Consider the following 24,226-nt stretch of genomic DNA (forward strand, 5'->3'; position numbering starts at 1 on the left):
TGTAGTCTAGGATTCCAATATAATATTAAAGAAACTTAGTTTTGGGAGGCATCCTTTTCTCATTCCTGTTTCTAAAGGAAATGCTTCAAACGTTTCACCTTTAGTAATATTTGCACTAGGTTTTTGATATATAATTTAATCAGGCCACAGAAGTTTCCTTGCGTATCTAGTTTATTAAGAGTTTTTATCATAAACAATCATATTAGCTAACATTTACTGAGTACCTACAAGGTGTTGGACATTGTCCTAAGCACTTTACATAGATTAGCCTATTATATGTTTATAACATGTCTCTGAGGTTATTATTATTCCTATCTCACCATAAGTAAACAGGTTCATTGAAGTTAAATAATCTGTCCAAGTTCAGTAGTAGAACTAGAATTTGAACCCAGAAGTCTGGCTTAAGAGCCTGGGGTCTTAACTACTTTTCTGTATTACTTCTTTATATTGCATTCTGTATTGAATTTCCTCAATTGCTTTTTCTACATCTGATTTGTCCAAATGGTTTTTCAACTAACTTACTAATGTGGCAAACTACATTAATAAATGTTTAAACTGTTAAATCCTTTGAATTTCTAGAATAAATTCAACTTAAATCACATCTTTATAAAAAATACATTGATAGATTTCATTTGCTAATATTTTACTTAGGATTTTTACATATATGTTCAAAAGTGAGACTGACTCACAATTTTCCTTTTTTTGCTGGTTTTGGCACCTGCATTATACTAGCTAAACTCATAGATGAGTTGGGGCATGCATTTGGTGATATTTAATCTTCATTATTGGGCTGATAAACATAGTTAGCATCAACAGCTAGCTCAATAGTTTAGATTCCTGGACAACTTAGAGAGGTTTCTGACATCCAAGCCAATGCTAATAAGCAGTGGACATCTGGGGCATCTGGGTCATTTATTACTGACTGGTGGTCAAGGATGGCCAAAACTAGCAAAAGAGCTTAATGTAACCTGTCTCCCAAAGTCTGAAGGTAGTTGATCCTTAATCTGATTTAAATATTGATGGTTGTCTTTTACTCAACCATATTCACACCCAAATAGAATAAAAGTAAGGATACTTTACTAAGTGCTTTATTTACAAAATACTTCAGTATTTTTATCTCACTGAATTTATCCAGTATTCTTTAAGAGCCACACTATGTCCATCTTACAGATTATCCTCTATTTTATAGACTAGTTAAGTGAAGATTACTCAACTAAGCTAATCAGTTAGTAAGTGAAATGAGTTAAAAAATCAAACCTATTTTTCTTCCCTTCAATTACATCAAGAAAGTATTTCCTGTAGAAGAGACTGGAGCTCCTACAGTGACGATGATTAGCATCTCAGTTGTCACTGACAGTACCAAGAATGAAATAATGAATTTTCAAAGGGGGACTGGAGGAGCCTCCATTTCTGCTGATGGTACTGAAAGGCTCAATTTACTATGAATGCTCCCATAAGAATTTTAATATATCTCCAACTATAGAGGTTATTAATCTATTTTTAAACAAAAATGACTGTATTTCTGCTAGTGACCATTTTCCTTTTTAAATTTGTTTTTATATTATTTCTTAAAATTCAAGTATAATTAACAGTGTTATACTAGTTTCAGATATACAATATAATGGTTCAATAATACTATATATTTCTCAAATGTTCATCAAGATAAGTATAGCCTTAATCTCCTTTACCCATTTCACCAACCCCCATGCCTCCATCCACCTCCCCTCTGGCAACCACCAGTTTGTTCTCTGTTTTTTTTTTTTTTAAAGCAGGCTCTAAGCCTAGCATGGAGCCCAACATGGGGCTTGAACTCACAACCCTGAGATCAAGACCTGAGCTGAGATCAAGAGTCGGACACAACCGACTGAGGCACCCAGGTGCCTCTGGTTCCCTGTACAAGAGTCTGTCTCTTTTTCCCTTTGTTCATTTGTTTCCTAAATTCTTAATTCCTTAAATGAGTGAAATCATGTGGCATTTGTCTTTCTCTGACTGACTTATTTCACTTAGCATTATACCCTTTAGGTTCATCCATGTTGCTGCAAATAGCAAGATTTCATTCTTCTTTTGTGACTGAGTAGTATTTCCTAGTGTATATGTGTATATATGTCTACTTTATCCATTCATCTTCTTCATCCATTCATCTATCAATGGACACTTGGGTTGCTTCCATATCTTGGTGATTATAAATAATGCTGCAATATACATAGGGGTGCATATTTTTTTGAATTAGTGTTTTTGCTTTCTTTGGGTAAATATACAGTAGTGGAATTACTGGATCAAATGGTAATTCTATTTTTAATTTTTTGAGGAACCTCCATACTGTTTTCTACAGTGGCTGCACCAACTGACCAGGCATTTTTCTAAGCAGTACACAGGGTTGGACAAAGTTGAAATAAACAAATAGAGAAAACTTTCTAATATGATTACTAATAATTTCGAAACATCTTACCATAATGTAGAGCTGTCTGACCTTCATTATCCTGTAAAAGAAACAAGTAACACATTTTAGAAGTCTACATTATTGCAAAAGTATGAAAGTACATAAGCTATAGCAAATATATCTGGTACACCAAAGCTCTACAGGTTTTTTTTTTTTTTTTAAGATTTTATTTATTTATTTGACAGAAACACAGTGAGAGAGGGAACACAAGCAGGAGGAGTGGGAGAGGGAGAAGCGAAGCAGGCTTCCCGCAGAGCAGGGAGCCCGATGTGGGGCTCGATCCCAAGACCCTGGGATCATGACCTGAGCCGAAGGCAGACGCTTAACGACTGAGCCACCCAAGCGCCCCCAAAGCTCTACAGGTTTATCAGAAACAGTTCTTTGAGCCTCCAGTAACGTCTGAGCAAGCTCTACTGAGGAGAACAGAGGCTGCTGAATGGCAACTTGTGTACGCAGATGCTACAGCAGAGTCCCAGGAAAACCAGCGTGCAGGTACTAAACCAAAGGGAACCTCTTAACATGTGGCAGTCTGATTACCCAATTAGAGGCAAAAAAAAAACCCTGACACTGTATATCCTTTATCTTGGTTAGTATTATAATGTTCTTTCTAAGTTTATAGCCAAATTTATCTAAGAAGTCTGTGATTTTTCATAGAAGTTAATAGCTTTTGGGGCCCCTGGGTGGCTCAGTCAGTTAAGCATCTGCCTTCGGCTCAGGTCATGATCCCAGCGTCCTGGGATGGAGCCCCACATCAGGCTCCCTGCTCAGTGGGGAGTCTGCTTCTCCCTCTCCCTCTCCCTCTGCCTCTGCTTCTGCCCCTCCCTCCACTTATGCTCATGTTCTCTCTGTCTCATAAATAAAATCTAAAAAAAAGTTAGCTTTTTAATCCCCTTTCAAATAGTCACAAATTCCAGGCTCATGATATTATCAAATATTATCAGATCAAATATCATAAAGAAACATGATTTCAAAGCACACAAAGTCCTAGAAGTTAAGAAAGTCAAAAGTTCCCACAGGTAACTGCAATAGCTCAGTTAATTTTTTTATTCTTTTAAAACCAAGATATTCTAACTATATATACTAATTGTAGCACACATAAGTACCTTTTAGCAATGCTACCTCTTAAGTTGAGAGCAGGTGATCATATTAATAAGTAACAAATCAGGATTAAGTACAAGTAAGAAGTAGAATTTAGTAGTTAATTTGATATTCACTTAGTAATATGCATAGCCACTATTGTGCCCCTGGTAATTAAGAATAAATGCTTAATTATTGTGAATAAGTGGGAAAGAGTGATATTATGACCTAATCAACTATTCCTGGGCACACCATATCTACTTTCCTCACTTCTTAGAAGTTGAATGTGAGGGTTGATTCCCAGAACTTTTGGCTATGGTTCTATTTAATCCCTGGGATGATTTCCAGAACTTTTGGCTATGGTTCTATTTAATCCCTGGGTTGATTCCCAGAACTTTTGGCTATGGTTCTATTTAATTTCCTATGGCAGGAAACTTCTTTTCTGGTTCAGACAAGTAGTAAGAAAAAGTCATTCCTTAAGGGCTTTTTAACACCTAGAGAAAGTTTGCAGGGGTGACATTTGGGGGGGAAGAGAGACAACCTTGAGGCAATATAGCTTAATTAAACTGTTTTGCTACCAGAGAATAGGAATTCTTGTTGGATTTGGGGGTGAGGTGTGAGGAAGTGAGTGGAGATCTGAAATAAGTAATTCTGAGGGACCTTGGGAGTCGGGAAGACTTGGCTGAAGTGTACAGTGGTTAAGTGTGGGATGCCCATCGAAGATCATTAGGATAATAAACTCTAAGGGAAGTAAAAGATGGAAAGGAATACTAAGAAGTCAGGAAGATAGCAAAATATTTTTGCCTCCTTTAAAAAAAATTTTAATTGAAGTATAGTTGACATACAATGTATTAGTTTCAAGTGTACTACTTAGTGATTCAACAATCATATACATTACAAAATGCCCGTTTCTTTTTTGTCTTTTTTAATATAGCCCCCGCCTTGCTCCCCGCTCCCCTTTGCCTTGCCCTGCTCTTGAGGTTAAGGACAGGTAGGAGAATGGAACAGAGGCAGCTACACAGTAAACAGGTTCCAAGTGACGTTTATGGTAGGCAGAACAACAATGGGAAGTTGCACTCCAGAGTATTCTGACTTGCCTGGCTACAACCAAAAACAATTTAGAAAGAACAAGAAGTGCCCATTACAGCTTTAGACTCATATCTACTTTGCCCATTTCCAATGTTAATCAGAAAAAGTTTATGTAGTGTGTCTATATGTTCTTATACATTCACATGCATGCACGTGATCAGTTTATACATTCATGCTTATGGTTTAAATGTTCAGCAATAGAAAGCAATTTCAGAAAGGGCTTAATCTACTGCAATTTTGGACTTACGTATCCATCATGCAAAGCTGTATTTTCCACAATTATCTATCTTTAGGAAGTGTAGTTCTCTTCCTATTTGTGCATAACTTTCTTGTTTAATCACCCTATTTATATATATATATATATATATTCGAAGTTCAGTTTCTTTCAACCAACCTACCATCCGTCCTTCCTTTCTTCCTTCCTTCCTTCCTTCCTTCCCTCCCTCCCTCCTTTTTTTAAAGCAGGCTCCACACCCAGCATGGAGCCCAATGCAGGGCTTAAACCCACGACCCTGAGATCAAGACCTGAGCTGAGATCAAGAGTCCAGATGTTTAACGGACTGAGACACCAGGTGCCCCTTTTAATTTCTATCTGTTTATCTTCATTAGGGAGGTGGAAACAATTTTTTTAAAGATTTTATTTATTTATCAGAGAGAGAGAGAGAGAGAGAGCACAAGCGGGGGGGGGGGAGGTAGGCAGAAGGAGAAGCAGGTTCCCCACTGAGCAAGGAGCCCAATGCGGGACTTGATCCCAGGACTCCAGGATCATAACCTGAGCTGACGGCAGATGCTTAACCAACTGAGCCACCCAGGCATCCCTAGAAACAATTTCTTTTAATCACTTTTACCAATGAATACTAAATTTGTATCTCCAGCCCAATTTCTAGTTAATTAAAAATATTTACTGAGCTCCTATTATGTCCCAGTTACTATTCTAGGGACTGGAAACACAGATGTAAGAGAGAAAAGGTCCCTTATGTTATAAATCTTACATTCCACTGGTAGGGGAAGTAATAAGCAAATTAATATATTTAATAACAGGCAGTGATATGCTCTGAAAAAAAACCAACAAAGCAGAATAAGGGTCTAGAGTGATGTGGGGTACTGTTTTAGATAGAGAGGACAAAGAAGGACTCTGTGAGAAGGTATGTTTACACAGAGAACTGGGGAAGATTCTAGGGTAGCCATGTAACCCAAGCTGAGCAAACCACAGCATCCATCATCGTCCTGGTCTGAAAAGCCAAGCCAAGCCAATCAGAGTTTTTGCTCAGGATTCTGAAATATGGAAACTAGGGGGATGGAAGCATGCGTACAGAGAAGGTTCTTGCCTCTATAATCAAAATAAGACAGACACAGATGGACAAATATTGTATTCTTTCACTTACATGAAGTACTTAGAGTAGTCAAATTCACAAAGACAGAAAAACAGAAAAGTGGTTACCAGGGGCTCGAGGAAGGAAGGAATGGGGAGCTTTGTTAATGGGGACAGAGTTACGGTTTGGGATGGTGAAAAAGTTCTGGAGGTGGATAGTGGTCATGGTTGCACAATGTGAATGTGTTTATGCCACTGCACTATACACTTGGTTAAAATGATTAATTTTCTATTGTATTTTACCACAATTAAAAAAAAAAAAGCACAAGCAAACGATGTGAGCCAAAACTGCAAATGGCAACATTCTCCACCTCTCGGAGAAAACGTCTGCAGTAGAAAAGAATGAAGTAGGGTGCCTGGGTGGCTCAGTTGGTTAAACGACTGCCTTTGGCTCAGGTCATGATCCTGGAGTCCCAGCATCGAGTCCCACATCGGGCTCCCTGCTCAGCAGGGGGGTCTGCTTCTCCCTCTGACCCTCTTCCCTCTCGTGCTCTCTGTCTCTCATTCTCTCTCTCTCAAATAAATAAAATCTTTTTAAAAAATTTTAAAAAATTAAAAAAGAAAAGAATGAAGTATTCACAAAGAAATGTAGTGGTCAGAGATGGAGAGAAAATGAGTCTCTGATTCCTATCATTCCAACTATATCCTTGCCCTTCTTGGTTAGGTGAGCCAACAACAAAATACTCCCTAGACGAATGTTGATCTTTTTGTCACTTGCAAATAAGAGTCCTAATACAGAATGCAAAGCGATTTATGACCTGAGTCTTCCTCCCAATTCCTCCTCCCATTTTGGTGACTGCAGTTCCCAATAAGAAGATCTGTCTGGACTTCCACAACTGTAAATGCTCTTCCCTCTGCTTGAAAACCATCTTCTGATCTTTTATAGATAGATACTATCTTGCTCTTTTCTCGTGTTTTAAAATGCAACTTTGACATATTTGAGCATTTTAAATAGACTTATTTTATAGTCCCTATATTTCTTTCATTTGAGATCAGGGAAGAGATGGGTGATGGCTACATGTGATGTTTGTTGTGCTGCCTGAGATCTGCTTAATGTTGATTGATTCCTGTGTACTTTATAATTTTGGACTGTAAGTTTATTTTAAGTGGGTTTTTGGGGGGACTCTGGGTGGCATTTTCTTTCTTTTTCATTTATTTTTTAAATTTAATTTTATTTAAATTCAATTAATTATGATATAGTATGTTATTAGTTTTAGAGGTAGAGTTCAGTGATTCATCAGTTGCATATAACACCCAGTGCTCATCACATCACGAGCCCTCCTCAATGCCCATCACCCAGTTACCCCATCCCCCCACCCATCTCCCCTCCAACAACCCTGTTTGTTTCCTATAGTTAAGAATCTCTAATGGTTTGTCTCCCTCTCTGATTTCGTCTTATTTTTTTTTCCCTCCCTTCTCCTCTCATCCTCTGTTTTGTTTCTTATATTCCACATATGTGTGAAATCACATGGTAATTGTCTTTCACTGACTGACTTAATTTGCTTAGCATAATACCCTCTAGTTCCATCCATGTCGTTGCAAATGGTAAGATTTCATTTTTTTCTGGGGCGCCTGGGTGGCTCAGATGGTTAAGTGTCTGCCTTTGGCTCAGGTCATGATCTCCAGGTCCTGGGATCGAGCCCCATATAGGACTCCCTGCTCAGCAGGAGTCTGCTTCTCCCTCTTCCTCTGCCTCTCTCCACTGCTCCTGCTCTCTCAAATGTCTCAAATGAATAAATAAAAAATACTTAAAAAAAAAGATTTCATTTTTTTCTGATGGCTTAGTAACATCCCATTGTGTATATTTATATATATACACCCCACCTCTTCTTTATCCGTTCATCTGTCAATGGACATCTGGGCTTTTTCCATAGTTTGGCTACTGTGGACACCGCTGCTATAAACATTGGGGTACAGGTGCCCCTTCAGATCACTGTTTGAATCTTTTGGGTAAATACCTAGTAGTCTAATTGCTGGGTCATAGAGTAGCTCTATTTTCAACTTTTTGAGGAACCTCCATACTGTTTTCCAGAGTGGCTGCACCAGCTTGCATTCCCACCAACAGTGGAGGAGGGTTCCCCTTTCTCTGCATCCTCGCCAACATATGTTGTTTCCTGACTTGTTAATTTTAGCCATTCTGACTGGTGTGAGGTGGTATCTCGTGGTTTTAATTTGTATTTCCCTGATGCCGAGTGATGTGGAGCATTTTTTCATGTGTCTGTTGGCCATTTGTATGTCTTCTTTGGAGACATGTCTGTTCATGTCTTCTGCCCATTTTTGACTGGATTATTTGTTTTTTGGGGGATGAGTCTGGTAAGTTCTTTATAGATCTTGGATACTAGCCCTTTATGTGATAAGACATTTGCAAATATCTTCTCCCATTCTGTAGGTTGTCTTTTGGTTTTGTTGACGGTTTCCTTTGCTGTGCAAAAGCTTTTTATCTTGACAAAGTCCCAATAGTTCATTTTCACTTTTATTTTCCTTGCCTTTGGAGACATGTTTAGCAAGAAGTTGTTGCGGCCGAGGTCAAAGAGGTTGCTGCCTGTGTTCTTCTCTAGGATTTTGATGGATTCCTGTCTCACACTTAGGTCTTTCATCCATTTTGAGTCTATTTTTGTATATGGTGTAAGGAAATGGTCTGGTTTCATTCTTCTGCATGTGGCTGTCCAATTTTCTCAACACCATTTGTTGAACCAACTGTCTTTTTTCCACTGGACATTCTTTCCTGCTTTGTCCAAGATTAGTTGACCACAGAGTTGAGGGTCCATTTCTGGGTTCTCTATTCTGTTCCACTGATCCATGTGTCTGTTTTTGTGCCAGTACCATACTGTCTTGATGTTTACAGCTTTGTAATATAGCTTGAAATCCAGAATTGTGATGCTAACAGCTTCGATTTTCTTTTTCTGAGTGGGGTTTTAAGTACGAAAAATTCTGTGCTGTGTTCACTGGATTGAGGGTCTGTCCCTCCAGAATGATCTTGCTTTTGTTTCTGCTGGGTACCACAGAGATACTATCAGTCTCTATGTTGATTTCTTAGCTTGAGGATTTTGAACAATTAGTTGGTGTAAATTTTTTTTTAAGATTTTTATTTATTTATTTGACAGAGAGAGACACAGTGAAAGAGGGAACACAAGCAGGGGGAGTGGGAGAGGGAGAAGCAGGCTTCCTGCAGAGCAGGGAGCCCGATGCGGGGCTCGATCCCGGGACCCTGGGATCATGACCTGAGCCGAAGGCAGATACTTAACGACTGAGCCACCCAGGCACCCCAAGTTGGTGTAAATTTTAAAAGGGCAAACCTTTCTCCCACCCCTGGGCCTGGAACTCAGGCCAAGACAAACTCTTCACGTTAACTTTGCATTGGTGGGCAGATTATTTTAGTCTACCTTTTCCCTGATGGTTGTTGGTGTTCTTTCAGATCTCTATCTCATTGGTATTGAGACTGGCAAATCCTTTCAGGGCAGCCTAGTGTTGGTTTAAACTTATCACCTTCTTTTTAAAGCTTTGGGTTTTTTAAAGTTATAAGACTTACAATTTTGTTTCTTGGCTGTGTTTGTTTGAGCCGTTGGAGAATTACCTTGCTTTTTTAAAAGCTCTGCTATGTATTTAAAGGGATGCTTGTTATATTTTATTTTGCGTTGCTGGGTGTTTTGTGGTGGCAGAATTTTCAGAGTATTTAGTCTGGAATCTTGTAGGAAAAGGAAATCCCTTAACCTTTAAGACACAATTCAGCTTCTTCAGGAAACTTCCCCAACTTCTCAGGTGGGGTTAGGTGCCCCTTTTTCTACTACTGGGCAGAGCATACTATATGTACTTACCTGTCTCTTCCACTAAGACGGTGAACTTCTTGCAGGCAAGTACTATGTCTTTTACCCAGTGCCTATCACAGTATCTTGCATATAGTGTATGCTCAATAAATGTTCATGAAATGAGAGAATGAAAGTATTACTTTCATCTTTACTCATTCGTTTATTCTTTAATTTCTTGACCTACCTTTTTTCTTTTACCTGAATTAAAAAAAAATCTCCATGTAATTCCTATAGTGTAAAGTATAACATCAGTATTGTAATGCAATAAGGGACTAAACAATGAACAGGAGACTCAGTTTACAGTTAACTAAGTGCTAAATGACTACTATATTCAGTTTGATTTCTAGATTCTTTTTCTTCTATACGTGCACACAGCAAATTGGTCTCTCTTGAATTTATACAGATTATTTCTCTCCCCACATGTATTCTGCACTAATCTTTTCTTACTTTATTTTGATCATGTCTCCATTTTATTAATTATTTGTTTAAAGACTTAGTTTTCTTCTATCTCCAGATTGGGTACCCTATCAAACATAAGAAATATATTTAATTTTACCAAATGAAGTATTAATGAAAATATTAAATATTTTGTTCAGAACTGATATACAGGAAACTTTATTTTATCCCTTTAACATTAAACCACTGATAATACTACTGTTTCCTGTGCATAAAACTCTATAGCCAAGTTGATTTTTTTCCTACTGTTAAAAGCAGTTTATCAAATTGAATTAAGAGCCATATTTCTATCATATTTACAGCTAACATCATATTCAATGGTGAAAAACTGAGAGCTTTTCCTCTAAGATTTGGAATAAGACAAAGAGGTCCATGTTCACCATTTTATTCAACATAGTACTAGAAGTCCTAGCTGCAGCAATTGGACAAGAGAAATAAAAAGCATCCAAACTGGTAAGGAAAAAATGAAACTGTCACTATTTGCAGATGATACAACACTATATAGAGAAAAACATAAAGACTCTACCAAAAACTATTAGAACTGATAAATGAATTCAGTAAAATTGCAGGATACAAAATTAATATACATAAATCTGTTGCATTTCTATACACTAATAATGAAGCAGCACAAAGAGAAATTAAGAAAGCAATCCCATTAATAATTGTACCAAAAGGATAAAATACCTAGGAATAAACTTAACCAAGGAGGTGAAAGATCTATACTCTGAAAACCATAAAACACTGATGAAAGAAATTGAGGACAACACAAACAAATCAAAAGATATTCCATGTTCATGGACTGGAAGAACCAATATCGTTAAAATGTCTATACTACTCAAAGCAATCTACAGATTCAATGCAATCCTTATCAAAATACTAACAGCATTTTTTTTTTTTTTTTTTTTTACAGAATGAGAACAAATAATCCTAAAATTTGTATGGAACTACAAAAAAGTCTGAAGAGCCAAAGCAATCTTGAGAAAGAAGAACAAAGCTGAAGTCATAATCCCAGATTTCAAGATATACCACAAAGCTATAGTAACCAAAACAGTATGGGACTGGCACAAAAACAGACACATAGATCAGAGGAACAGAATAGAGAGCCCAGACATAAACTCATGCTTATATGGTCAATTAATCTATGACAAAGAAGGCAAGAATATACAATAGTCTTTGATAAATGGTGCTGGGAAAACTGGACAGCTACATGCAAACGAATGAAACTGGACCACTTTCTTACACCATAAATAAAAATAAACAAAATGGGCTAAACAACTAAATGTGAGACCTGAAAGCATAAAACTCCCAGAGGAAAACACAGGCAGTAATTTCTCTGACATCAGCCTTAGCAATATTTCTCTAGATAGGTCTCCTGAGGCAAGGGAAACAAAGGCAAAAACAAACTACTGGGACTACATCAAAATAAAAAGCTTCTACACAGGAAAGGAAACCATCTACAAAATAAAGTGGCAACCTACTGAATAGGAGAAGATATTTGTAAATGATATATCCAACAAGGGATTAATATCTGAAAAACAAAGTTATGGAATGAATACGACAGGAATAAAAGGTACAGTATAGGGAATATAGTCAATGACATTGTTATATCATTGTAGGTGACAGATAGATGGCAGCTACACTTGTGGTAAGCATAGAATAACATATAGAGAAGTTGAATCACTATCTTGTACACCTGAAACTAATGTAACATTGTGTGTCAACTGTACTCAAAAACAAAAAACCCCCAACCCTTTGTTGGAAAATAAAAGAGTAGTTGTTTTTTTTTTTTAAAGAACTTATACAACTCAATCCCCTGAAAACAAATAATCCAATTAAAATGAACAGAGGACCTTTGGAAAAGACATACAGATGGCCAACAGACACATGAAAAAGATGCTCAACATCACTGATCATCAGGAAAATGCAAATCAAAAACCACAATAATGGGTGTCTGGGTGGCTCAGTAGGTTAAATGTCCAACTCTTGATTCTGGCTCAGGTCATGATCTCAGGGTTGTGAGATCAAGCCCCATATCGGGTTCTGCACTCAGCACAGAGTCTGCTTAAGATTTTCTCCCTCTCCCTCTGCCCCCGCTCATAATCTCTCTCTCTCTCTCTCTCTAAAAAATATAAAACAAAAAATAAAAATAAATTAAAGAAAAATTTTAAACCCCACAATAAGATATCACCTTACACCTGTCAGAATGGCTAGCATAAAAAAGACAAGAAATAACAAGTGTTGACAAAGATGTGGAGAAAAAGGAACCCTCATGCACTGTTGGTGGGAATGTAAATTGGTGTGGCCACTGTGGAAAACAATATGGAGGTTCCTCAAAAAATTAAAAATAGAAATACCATATGATCCAGTAATACCACTACTAGGTATTTACCCAAAGAAAATGAAAACACTAGTTTGAAAAGATATATGCACCCCGGTGTTTTTGCAACATTATTTATAGAAGCCAAGATAGGGAAGCAACTCATGTGTCCACTGACAGATGAATGAATAAAGAAGATACAGTATATACATACATACATAGATGCATACATACATACTAGGGAATATTACTCAGCCATACAAAGAATGAGATCTTGCCATTTGTGACAACATGGATGGACCTAGAGGGTATTATGCTAAGTGAAATAAATCAAAGAAAGACAGATACAATATGATTTCACTTATATGTGGAATCTAAAAAACAAAACAAACAAGCAAGCAAAGAAACAAACAAAAAACCAGACTCTTAAATACAGAGAACTGATGGTTGTCAGAAGGGAGATGGGTGGGGAACATGTGAAATAGATAAGGAAGATTAAGGGGTATAAACTTCCAGTTATAAAAAAAATACATCATGGAGATGAAAAGTACAGCATAGGGAATGCGATAAAAAAAAGATGTAAATTTACAGGCACAGAAATAACATGCTTCCTAGATGTTCTCTGTGAGCAGAAAATTCTGAGTATTACTGGATTTCTATTTTTGTGACCATAGTGATATTGATACTCTAATTCAATTCAGACTCGATCTATCATCTCTACCAATATTAGTTCTAAAGATACTGTAGTAAGGCAGCACGAACCATTAAAATCATAATAACAGAGCTACATAGAGGGGATGGATTTTCCCATGTGGCTAATGAGAGATTTTGTTCTTACCCAGTAATTTGATATTTAAAATATGAATTTTATTTTAAAAATAGTATTTCAAGTGAATGCATGATAAGGGAGGCACACAAGAAAATTAACTGTGAAAAATTAGAAGTAGTGATAAAAATTATGAATTAGTAATTTAATTTTGGGTAATTTTTATATTATTTCTAAGCCTGGAATGTACTGCCTCTCCTTATGAGATCTGTGACTCTGTAACAGAATATGATTAAAAGTAAGCTCACAATTTAGAATTTTGAAAATGTATTTTATGATTATTTTTCTAAGAATTTTTCTAGATACATGAATTAAACCTTCACTTGAAGGTTATAGGCATACTCTTTTCTTCCTTGGGGGGAAAAAAGTAGGTACAATAATACTTCATGTAACTGGTATCTTTACAGAGTGTAAAACCTGTCAGGAGGTTTTTCAAATAATTGGAATATTACCCTTTGAGCATACAAACATTAAAACCACCACCCCTAGAAGAGAGGAAAAAATAAAACAAGATGAAATCAGAGAGGAAGAAAAACCGTGAGAGACTTTTAACCATAGGAAACAAACTGAGGGCTGCTGTAGGGGAGGGGGTAGGGGGATGGGGTAACTGGGTTATGGGCACTGGGGAGGACATGTGATGTAATGAGCACTGGGTGTTATGTAAGACTGATGAATCACAGACCTGTACCTCTGAAACCAATAATATATGTTAGTTAATTGAATTTAAAAAAAATAAAAAAAATAAAAATAAAAACACCACTCCTATAAACCTTCTAAAATATCTTACTTCTCCTTATCACTTTGCACGGAGAACATGGAAGTAAGTTAACCTTCTCTTGAATCAGAGTTATCATTATAAATGGATGATGGCCCTTGATGTCTGGCAGCAAGTAAACATCTGGGAATACGAGTAAACAAAAACATCCTGTTTTTTAAGAAACTTAAGCATAGTCAATACATAACATCAGTTTCAGGTGTACAGAATAGTGATTCGATATTTATATACATTATGAATGTTTATCACAAATGAAGTGCAGTCGCCACACAATGCTATTACAATATAATTGACTATTCTTCATGCTGCACTTTTCATCCCTGTGACTTATTTATTTTAAAACCAGAAGTCTGGACCCGGGCCGGGAGGAGTGTGGGTGGTTGCGGTGTTCTCCGTACTGTAGTCTGTGAAACAACAGTGCGGCCATGGCAGAACCACAGCCCGCATCCAGCGGCCTCACCGACGAGGCTGCCCTCGGTTGCTGCTCCGACCTGGATCCCAGCACTAAGGATTTTCTGTTGCAGCAGACCATGCTACGAATTAAGGATCCTAAGAAGTCACTGGATTTTTATACTAGAGTTCTTGGAATGACGCTACTCCAAAAATTAGATTTTCCCATCATGAAATTCTCACTGTATTTCTTGGCTTATGAGGGAAAAAATGACATCCCAAAAGATAAAGATGAAAAAGTAGCATGGGTATTCCCCAGAAAGCTACCCTTGAACTGACACACAACTGGGGCACGGAAGATGATGAGACCCAGAGTTACCACAGTGGCAACTCAGACCCTCGAGGATTTGGTCACATTGGAATCGCTGTTCCTGATGTACATGGTGCTTGTAAAAGATCTGAAGAGCTGGGAGTCAAATTTGTGAAGAAACCTGACGATGGTAAAACGAAAGGCCTGGCATTTATCCAAGATCCCGATGGCTACTGGATTGAAATTTTGAATCCTAACAAAATGACAACTATTATTTAGTTCTGTGAGAATACTGCTTTGCGACTTCAGTGAAGACCTTGTGGGAGGTAAAAAAGGAAATGGTATGATTCAGGACATTCAGATAACAGAAACATCTAGGACTGAAGAATCATTGTCCCAATTTAAGATTATTCTGAAGTCCATTCCCCTTTCCTATTTCAGCTATGTTTTTCACCTAACTGTTCAGTCATTGTGATTTTAAAGTAGTGCTTTGTCTTATGTCCTTGAATTTAGTTAAAAAACTTTACTTTTTAAGGTAATAATTAGAACAGTTCCCTTCAGAGGCTGCATCTGCCTTCTTTCTCCTAAATATGATTTCCCTACAAGTCTGCCTTTGAATCATCATTCTCAAAAAAAAAAAAAAATTAAAAAATAAAACCAGAAGTCTGTACCTCTTAATCCCCTTTACCTAGTTCACTCATTCTCCCCAACCTCTCTCCCCTCTGGCAACCATCAGCTTGTTCTCTGTATCTATACATCTGTTTGTTTTATTTCTTTACTTGTGTTTTTAGATTCCACACATGAGTGAAATCATATGGTATTTATCTTTCTCTGTCTGACTTATTTCACGTAGTGTAATGTCCTCTAGGTCCATCCCTGTTGTTGCATTTGGCAGGATTTCCTTCTTTCTCATGGGTGAATAATATTCCACTACACATATATACCACATCTTCTTTATCTATGTATGTATCGATGGACACTTAAGTTGTTTCCCTATCACAGCTATTGTAAATAATGCTGCAGTAAACAAAGGGGTGCACACTATCTTTTCAAATTAGTGAAAAAACATCATTTATTATACATGCTATAATATAAATGATGCCTTCATAGGACATGAAGATATAGAAAGTTATTTGTCTTCCATTAAATGACCCCAGACTACGTTTGCTTTTCGTTGATTTTTACTTTAGTTTTTTTTTTTTTTACAGCTTTTTCTCGTCACAAGATCATCAAATATTCTTTATTACTGACAACGTGCCTAAACTCCTAACATTGTCTACTTCTGCTGAGGGCTGGTAATCAGATCAGTAAGTTCTTCAAGTGGTGTCTAAAATTACAAAACAGTCTGAGTGATGGACTGGGATGGTCTTACAACATGATCTGTAGTAAGCTTTGTCACAGATCTGTTTATTTTACCTTGAGTGCTGGGCTTCATTCTCTTGGTCAGTGATTTTCACTGTAGGTGTATTTTTTACACTCTGGAAAGTTTGTTCGCAGGGAATCTGGAGTGGCAAGTAATTGAGGCAAACAGAAAGCTCTGGCTGAGAAGGGGACCAACTTGGAGCCCCTGAACACTTGGCACCAGTTGCCAGCACTGTCACCAGAAGGCGCCCCCACGTGTGGGGCTTGAAAGTCACTTCCTAGAGACCTGAGGATGATGGGTTAACGAGCCTCTGAAGAAGTCGGATGTCACTGTTTCACTTGCTTTCTTTCTGTCTCTGGACACTTGTCTAATCCTCCACAAAATCGTGGAATGTGACAAGAAAATGACTGAGAGGAGAGCAATCAAAGGCAGAGTGTACCGATTACTCATCCCTCTTAAGGCAAACGTGAGGACTCACCTCTATGCAAATGTTCTCGAGAACATGTCTGTTTTCGGAACTGAAGCTGAGATGACTGCACTAACTTCAGAATGTTAGGGAAAGTGCTAGAGAGAGGGACTGGAGTAAGAGAGGCACAGTGTGAGTGAGCGGCTGAAACTAGGGAATGGATAATGTATCTGCCGCGTCCACAAGATGGTCCTCTTAGGTTCACCTAAGATTCAGACTCCTAAAGCTACCGCTGAGTACACTTGGCATCAGTTTATTCAGGACTGCAGACAGAAACCATTCAGAACTTGCCAGCAGGGCAGTTGTCAGATGGAGGCCTCGCAGTAATTCATGTGACAGCTTGCCTAGCCATCCAGGAGTTATCTTTTCTCTAGGAGATGCAGCTCAGGTGAGACGAGAAGAAATCCATACAAGTGGATGTGGAGTCTAACCGGACTTAGAAGCCCTGCTGTTTTATAGGAGGCACTGTATCTTGTAACAACAGCTTCTAGGGTTCCACAATGGATACGCCAATTACATGAAACTCAGGACAGTCCAAAGTGCAGTGCCCCCATCAAATATTTATCACTCCTTTGCAGTTCCTCCCAGCCCAGATGTAATTTACCAGTCAGAAGGTCATTTTTATATGTGATGTTGCCTAGCAATAGAACGTGACATCTTTCACCTCATCAGGTTCCTTAGGGAACTTAGACATTTTTACCTGAGGCCAGCTTTTCATCCAGCAGGGGAAACTGTAGTAAACATCACCATATGGTACTAAATATAGCCAGAGTTCCCTTCGAGAAGTTTAATTTGAAATACTTTTTGGATCTCAAAGGACTTGGTCAACTCTTACTATGTCACTTTGACCATGAGAACTTCTTTCAGGGCATGTGTTCTCCCTTCCTATTTTTATTTTCTTTTTGCCTAAATTCTTTGAATACCTAGGTGGATTGGGCTACAATTTTACTATATCTGGTGTTTAAATCAGGAGCATCTGACAGGATAATACTAAATAATGCTAAAACAATACTAGTAATGCTAAAGCATATCTGAAAGAACAAATGCATGAGCATACTTAAGAAAATGGGGGCCTAGCAACTCTACTTCTGGAAATTTATCTCGAGAAACATGGTCCCATCCGCAAGTGTTCATGTTAATAAACGACATGTCATTTGGGTCTACTGTTTATCTAGCTTCTCAAGCCAGAAATGTGAGGTCCATCCTTGCCTTCTCTTTTCCTTATCTTTATATATCTAATCAATCAGCAACTCCTTCTGGTTCTACTTCCAAAATACACATCTTCATTTCTCTTCATCCCCATGGCCTACCCACCCCCCATCATATGTTAAAGTCCCAGTTCCCAGTGCCCCAGACTGTGCTCTTATTCAAAAAAAGGCTGGAGTTATGCATCTATACACCAAGGAATGCCAAGGATTGCTGGCAAACACTAGAAGCTTGAAGAGGCAAGGAAGGATTCTCCCCTAGAGGTTGCAGAAGAAGAATGGCCCTACTAACAATAAGTTCCTATTTTTTAAGCCACCTAGTTTGTAGCACTTTGTTATGGCAATCCTAGCACACCAATGCTCCACTTCCGTCCAGGCCTCCATCACTTCTTACTGGGACTAATGCAGGGCCTTCAGATTTGTGCTCCTGCCTCCTCCCACTGCTGACCCACTGCGGTCTATTCCTCACACAGCAGAGAGAGTGACCTTTTCAAAAGTTAAATTAGCTCTCATCACCACCTTGGTTTAATATCCTTCAGTAGTTTTCTATTGCTCTTAGAATAAAGTAAAAAACTCGGTTACCATGACCTATTTCTTAAACTTTCTGGTCTCAACGATGGACTCTGAAAAACAAACTGAGGGTTCTAGAGGGGAGGGGGGTGGGGGGATGGGTTAGCCTGGTGATGGGTATTGAGGAGGGCACGTTCTGCGTGGAGCACCGGGTGTTATGCACAAACAATGAATCATGGAACACTACATCAAGAACTAATGATGTAATGTATGGTGATTAACATAACAATAAAAAATTAAAAAAATTTTTCTGGTCTCAAGGCCCTTGTATAGTAAGCCTTCAAAATTACTGAGGACTTTAAAGACTTTTTTGTTTATGTGGTTTAAATCTGTCAATATTTACCATATTAGAAATTAACACTGAGAAATTTAAAAATCATTACCTTTTACTAGAAGTAACTAAATTTTTTATTTTTATTTTATTTATTTTTAATTTTTAGAGAGAGAATACGAGCAGGTGGGGGGAGGTGCAGAGGGAGAGAGAGACTCTCAAGACCCTGAGATCATGGCCTGGGCTGAAATTGGGAGTTGGACGCTTAACTGACTGAGACACCTGGGTGCCCCAGAAGTAACTTAATTTTTTAAGTGAAAATATATTTTCTGAAAAAGAAGAAAACACAGTGAGAAGAGTGACAGTGTTTTACATTTTTGCAAGTCTCCTTAATGCCTGGCTAAATAGAAAATAACTGGACATTCATATCTCATTCAGCATTCAGTCTACAATGATACCATGTCACGGGGCCTCTGGAAAATGCCACTGCATGCTCATGAGTGAGTGACTGTAAACAGGTCAAATACTGTCTTACCGTTGTTATGAATATAGTTTTGAAAAGATCAGGACTCCCAGGGGTTCCCATTCCCTACTCTGAGAACCCCTGGGCCTAGGAAACCCTGCATAATTTAGTCCTGCCTAACTTTCTAATCTGACCTCATAAATGCCGTTCTTCCTGCTCTCCACGTGGCTGGATCCTTCCTCATCCTTCAAGTCCCAGCCTCTCTTTCATCCACGTAGAGAAAGTCTTCCTTCACTGCTGGTGTTATTCTTCAGTTCAATTCCCTGGTTGTTTCTTTCATAGCACTTATTACAATTTATAGTTTAAAAACACATTTATCTGTCTCTTCACTGGATTATGAGCTCTATAGGGATAGGACCCCTGTCTGACTTTCTGACTTATGTCCTAGTACCTAGGACAGAATCTGGCACACAGTAAGGACGTAAACACTTTACTGAGTGAATGAATAAATCAATCATGGATCTGTACAAATATTTATCTGCCAAGGATGTTGCTGCTTACATTCATTCATTAACAGATATTTACTGAGAACCTATTAAGTGCCAGGCACTGTTCTAAATGCAGGAAATAAAAACAGACAAAAATCTCCATCCTAGTTTTGGAAGAGGGGATAGAGAAAATAAACTAAGGAAGGAAAATACACAATATGTTAGATGATAATACATGATGTAGAGAAAAATAAAGCAGGAAAAGATAGGGGATGCTGAAGGCAGGGTAGAATGGATTTCAATTTAAAATAAGGTCTTACTGGAAAACACAGGCCTTACTGGAAAAATTATGGGGGGTGGTGGTGAAAAACGTGAAAATGGTGAAAGAACAAGCTGTATGAATATCTGGGGGGAAAACAATAGAGGGAGCAAGATGAGCAAGTACAAAGGCCCTGAAATGGTCCTGTGCTGGCATGTTTCAGGAACTAAAACGGTGCCAATGTGTGACAGCAGCAGAGGGAGCAAGTTAGATCAGTAACAGTAAATGAGGTGTGAGAGGTAACAGAGGGCCAGATGGCATAGGGCCTTGTAGGCCATTTTAAGGATTCTAGCTTTTATTGTGAATTCAGTAAGAGGTCACTGGAGGGTTTTAAGCAGAGGAGTAACTTGACTTCACTTATGAGCTAAGAGGATTACCCTGGCGCTAGGTTGAGAATAGACTGAAGGGAAGTGGGAAGACCAGACAGGAAGCTTATTTTAACCATCTGGGTAAGAAATGAGGGGCACTTGGGCCAAAATGTTAGCAGAAGGCAAGGTGAGAAGTGGTCAGATTCTGGTCATATTATGAAGACAGAAGGGATAGGATTTGCTGACAGATTGGGTGTTAATGCAAGAAGAGAGAAGGTAAGAATTTCACCAAGAATTTGGCCTGAGCAACAAGGACGTAATTGCCATTAACTAAGATGGGAAAGACTTGGGGCAAAGGAGGTTTCATGGGTAAGATCAGGAGTCTGGTTTTGGACACATTAAGTGTGGGATGTCTATCAGACATCTAAGAGAGATGTCATGTAGGCAGTTAGAGATACATCTGAAGGAGAGAGGTATGGGCTGGACATGTAAGTTTGAGAGTTGTGAGCATATACTTAAAGCCCAGAGACTGGATAAGATCACCAAAGAATTGGGTACAGAGAGAAAAAGAGATACAAAGTTTGAGCTCTAGGGCCTCCCAAAACAAGAGAGGAAAAGAGGCAACCAAAGGAACTGAAAAGGAACTACTGAGAGGAATGAGCCAAAGGAACTGAGAAGGCCAGTAAGGTAGTAAGAAAAGCAGATGAGTGTAATGTCCTGAAACATAAGAGAATATAACGTATTTTGAGAAGGAGTAATCAATTGTGCCAAATGCTGCTGATAGGTCAGGTATGGTAAGAACTGAAAAGTGATCATTGGATTTAACAAAGTGGAAGTTAGTGGGTTTTCCTGATAAGAACTAGAAGAAGGGTGGAAGTGAACATCTACTTCAAGTGGGTCCAAGAGATAATGGGAAAGGAGGAGTTAAGAGCATAAACAACTCTTTCATGGAATTTTGCCATAAAGAATGAAATGGGGTGGTACATGGACACTTAAATGGGGCAGAGATAGTAGCATATCTGTAACACGCTCATGGAATTTATACAGAAAAGAGGGAAGACTGATAGTGCAAAAAAGGACATGTGGAGTAAGATCCTTGAGTAGGATGGGATCGTACCTAAGAGAGGGCCTCGCTTTTGGAGCACAGATAGTTCATACATACTCACAGGAGGGATGGAGGTCTGTAAGTTCATACATGCTCATAGGACAGAAGGAGGTCTACATAAGCACAGATGCAGGGAGGTGGGTAGATATGACAGTGGGAACTTGTGGAAGTTTTTTTTTTTTTTAAATGATGCATGTTTCCTCAGTTAAATGGGAAGAAAGGTCATCAGCAGAAAGTGAGGATGAGGAAGGAGATGTTTGGATTTTAAGGAGAGAAGAGTTAATGAGAGTTATCTAACAGAATGGAAGAGTTAATGAAGTAAGGACATGTAGTGTGAATGCTGGGCAGCACTTGAGATTAATGGTCATAACTAAAGTGAGCACAGTTGTGTATTTTTCTCCTGGCATGTTTAGCTGCACATGTACAGACAAGGAAGGGTATGAGAATTAAACACCTATTTTCTGAAAGCCTCCATATGAGGGCCACAATGATACATAAACTAGTTCTAGTCTCTGTGCTCATGGAGTTTGCATTCTTGCTAATATATTGCAAAAGAGAATAACCCAAGCATCTTACCAGTGGCATGGGTACAGTATGATATACCTGCATGACAGGATACTAGGCAGACATCAGCAATTATGTTAAAGACTATCTATGGGTAAGAGAAGATAGTCATGATAAATAAAGTAGGTTAAAAACTATGGACAGGATGAGGGGCGCCTGGGTGGCTCAGTCATTAAGCATCTGCCTTCGGCTCAGGTCATGGTCCCAGGGTCCTGGGATCGAGCCCCGCATCAGGCTCCCTGCTTGGCGGGAAGCCTGCTTCTCCCTCTCCCACTCCCCCTGCTTGTGTTCCCTCTCTCGCTGTGTCTCTCTCTGTCAAATAAATAAAATCTTTAAAAAAAAAAAAACTACTATGGACAGGATGATCCCATGTTTATTTTTAAAATGTGTTATCTACCTATAGGAAAAAAGATAAGAAAACATCAAAAGTGATAAGGGGTTATCTCAAGGTTGAAATTAAAGATGACTAAAATCTTTTTCTTTATACTTATTTGCATCTTTACAAAATGTCTTATATCTATTAACTTTTTATTATGTTATGTTAATCACCATACATTACATCATTAGTTTTTGATGTAGCATTCCATGATTCATTGTTTGCGTATAACACCCAGTGCTCCATGCAGAACGTGCCCTCTTTAATACCCATCACCAGGCTAACCCATACCCCCAGCCCCCTCCCCTCTAGAACCCTCAGTTTGTTTCTCAGAGTCCAGAAAATGTTACTATTCATTTGTATTTTCTCTGAACCTGAATACTGTCTATGTTTACAAACATTTTTCAGTGATAATTATTACTTAGCTCTTATAAAAACTGATCAAACCAGGGGCGCCTGGGAGGCTCAGTCAGTTAAGTGTCTGCCTTTGGCTGGGGTCATGATCTCGGGGTTCTGAGATTTGAGCCCCGCGTCAGGCTCCCTGCTCACCAAGAGCTTGCTTCTCCCTCTGCCTCCTGCCCTGCTCAGGCTCTCTGTCTCTCTCAAATAAATAAATAAAATCTTAAAAAAAAAAAAAACCTGATCAAAACAATTAAAATCATAGCTACTTGTAAATGGCTCTTCACAATTACAAGCATGGTAGGGTTCTCTCCCATCTATTTCTGGTTTGCTATGTTCCTCAGATCACCATGTCTAATTCGGGGCTTTTGAGTTCACATGCTGTGGGCTGAAGTGTTCCAGTGTTTAATGTAAAATGTTGAGATTTTTGATCTTTTGACATAGAGCATGTCCACCCAGAAATCAATTAAAGCAGGGACATGAACATAAGAACCATGACTCCAATCACAGAACTGATTGGCAAGTTGGGAATAGAAAGACAGGAGGACAACCAGCTTGTCTTCTAATTCTATTACCTTTCCTGTCTTCCAAGAGTACTAGAGAAAGGAATAGGCTTTAAAAAGACATCAAGAGTTTTCCTCAATTCTGAGTTGTTTGTATGTCTAAGTACCTTGATATGTCTATAGAATAGGTTTCTGGCTGAAAACAAAGACGATTATTTTAAATTACTTGCTAATCAAATAACAGTCTTTAGGGACCCAAATGAAAATTCTTCTTTTATTCATCTTTTGTATGCCTAGTACATTAGAAGCACTTAAGAAATGTTCAATCAATGAACTCGATGGTAATGAATGACTAATATAAAGGCTATTCAGTTTTTAGTCATAGTTAATAATTATTTTAAATCAACTACTATAATACTCTACTATGATTATGATGCTTTAATAAAACACATTATCTTATATTTATAAAATCTTTACCTCTACTATTCCTCTTTGTGTGTTTAAGTGGAATTTGTATAGCAAGAATATGACTCCAAACATTTTTTTCTTGGTAACTTCAAAAAGGATATAGGAAACCAAACCTTAGTCTTTATAAACATTCTGTTTTAAAATATATTACAAAGAATAAATGGAATTGAATGTCAAGAATGAGTAAGTGAAAGCTTTTACTCATCTGGTTTACAACTTATATCAGCTAATTTTTTAAAATTTAAGTTGATTAAATTTTTTGGTTGTTTCATTTCAAATGGCCACACCAGAAAAGGGTTGTTTGTCATGGTTATTTATGCCTTTCCTTTCTGTTTTAGCTTAAAAGAAATGTTCAAATTTAATAAATACGTAGTTGTTATAAACAGTAGCAAAAACAATTCCAATAAATTAAAATTGGTTATACATCTGAAATCTTTGTAAGGCATTATACATTAGGGTAAAAGAAAAATACTCAGTTGAATTAAAATAAACAAACTCAC

At 38.1% G+C, this 24,226-nt stretch overlaps 1 protein-coding gene and 1 pseudogene across 3 annotated transcripts in view; one reads left to right on the forward strand and one right to left on the reverse strand.

Moving 5' to 3' along the window:
* Positions 1-24,226, reverse strand: part of ACBD6 (acyl-CoA binding domain containing 6) — a 220,352-nt gene that overhangs the window by 18,938 nt on the left and 177,188 nt on the right. For all 3 annotated transcript variants that reach the window (XM_027612423.1, XM_027612420.2, XM_027612422.1), the window contains one exon: positions 2,450-2,480. In XM_027612423.1, the coding sequence (XP_027468224.1) occupies positions 2,450-2,480 (31 nt within the window). The remainder of the gene's footprint in view (positions 1-2,449; positions 2,481-24,226) is intronic.
* On the forward strand, positions 14,528-15,187 carry LOC113932892 (annotated as a pseudogene).

This window comes from Zalophus californianus, chromosome 10, assembly GCF_009762305.2.
Source record: "Zalophus californianus isolate mZalCal1 chromosome 10, mZalCal1.pri.v2, whole genome shotgun sequence".
NCBI lineage: Eukaryota > Metazoa > Chordata > Mammalia > Carnivora > Otariidae > Zalophus > Zalophus californianus.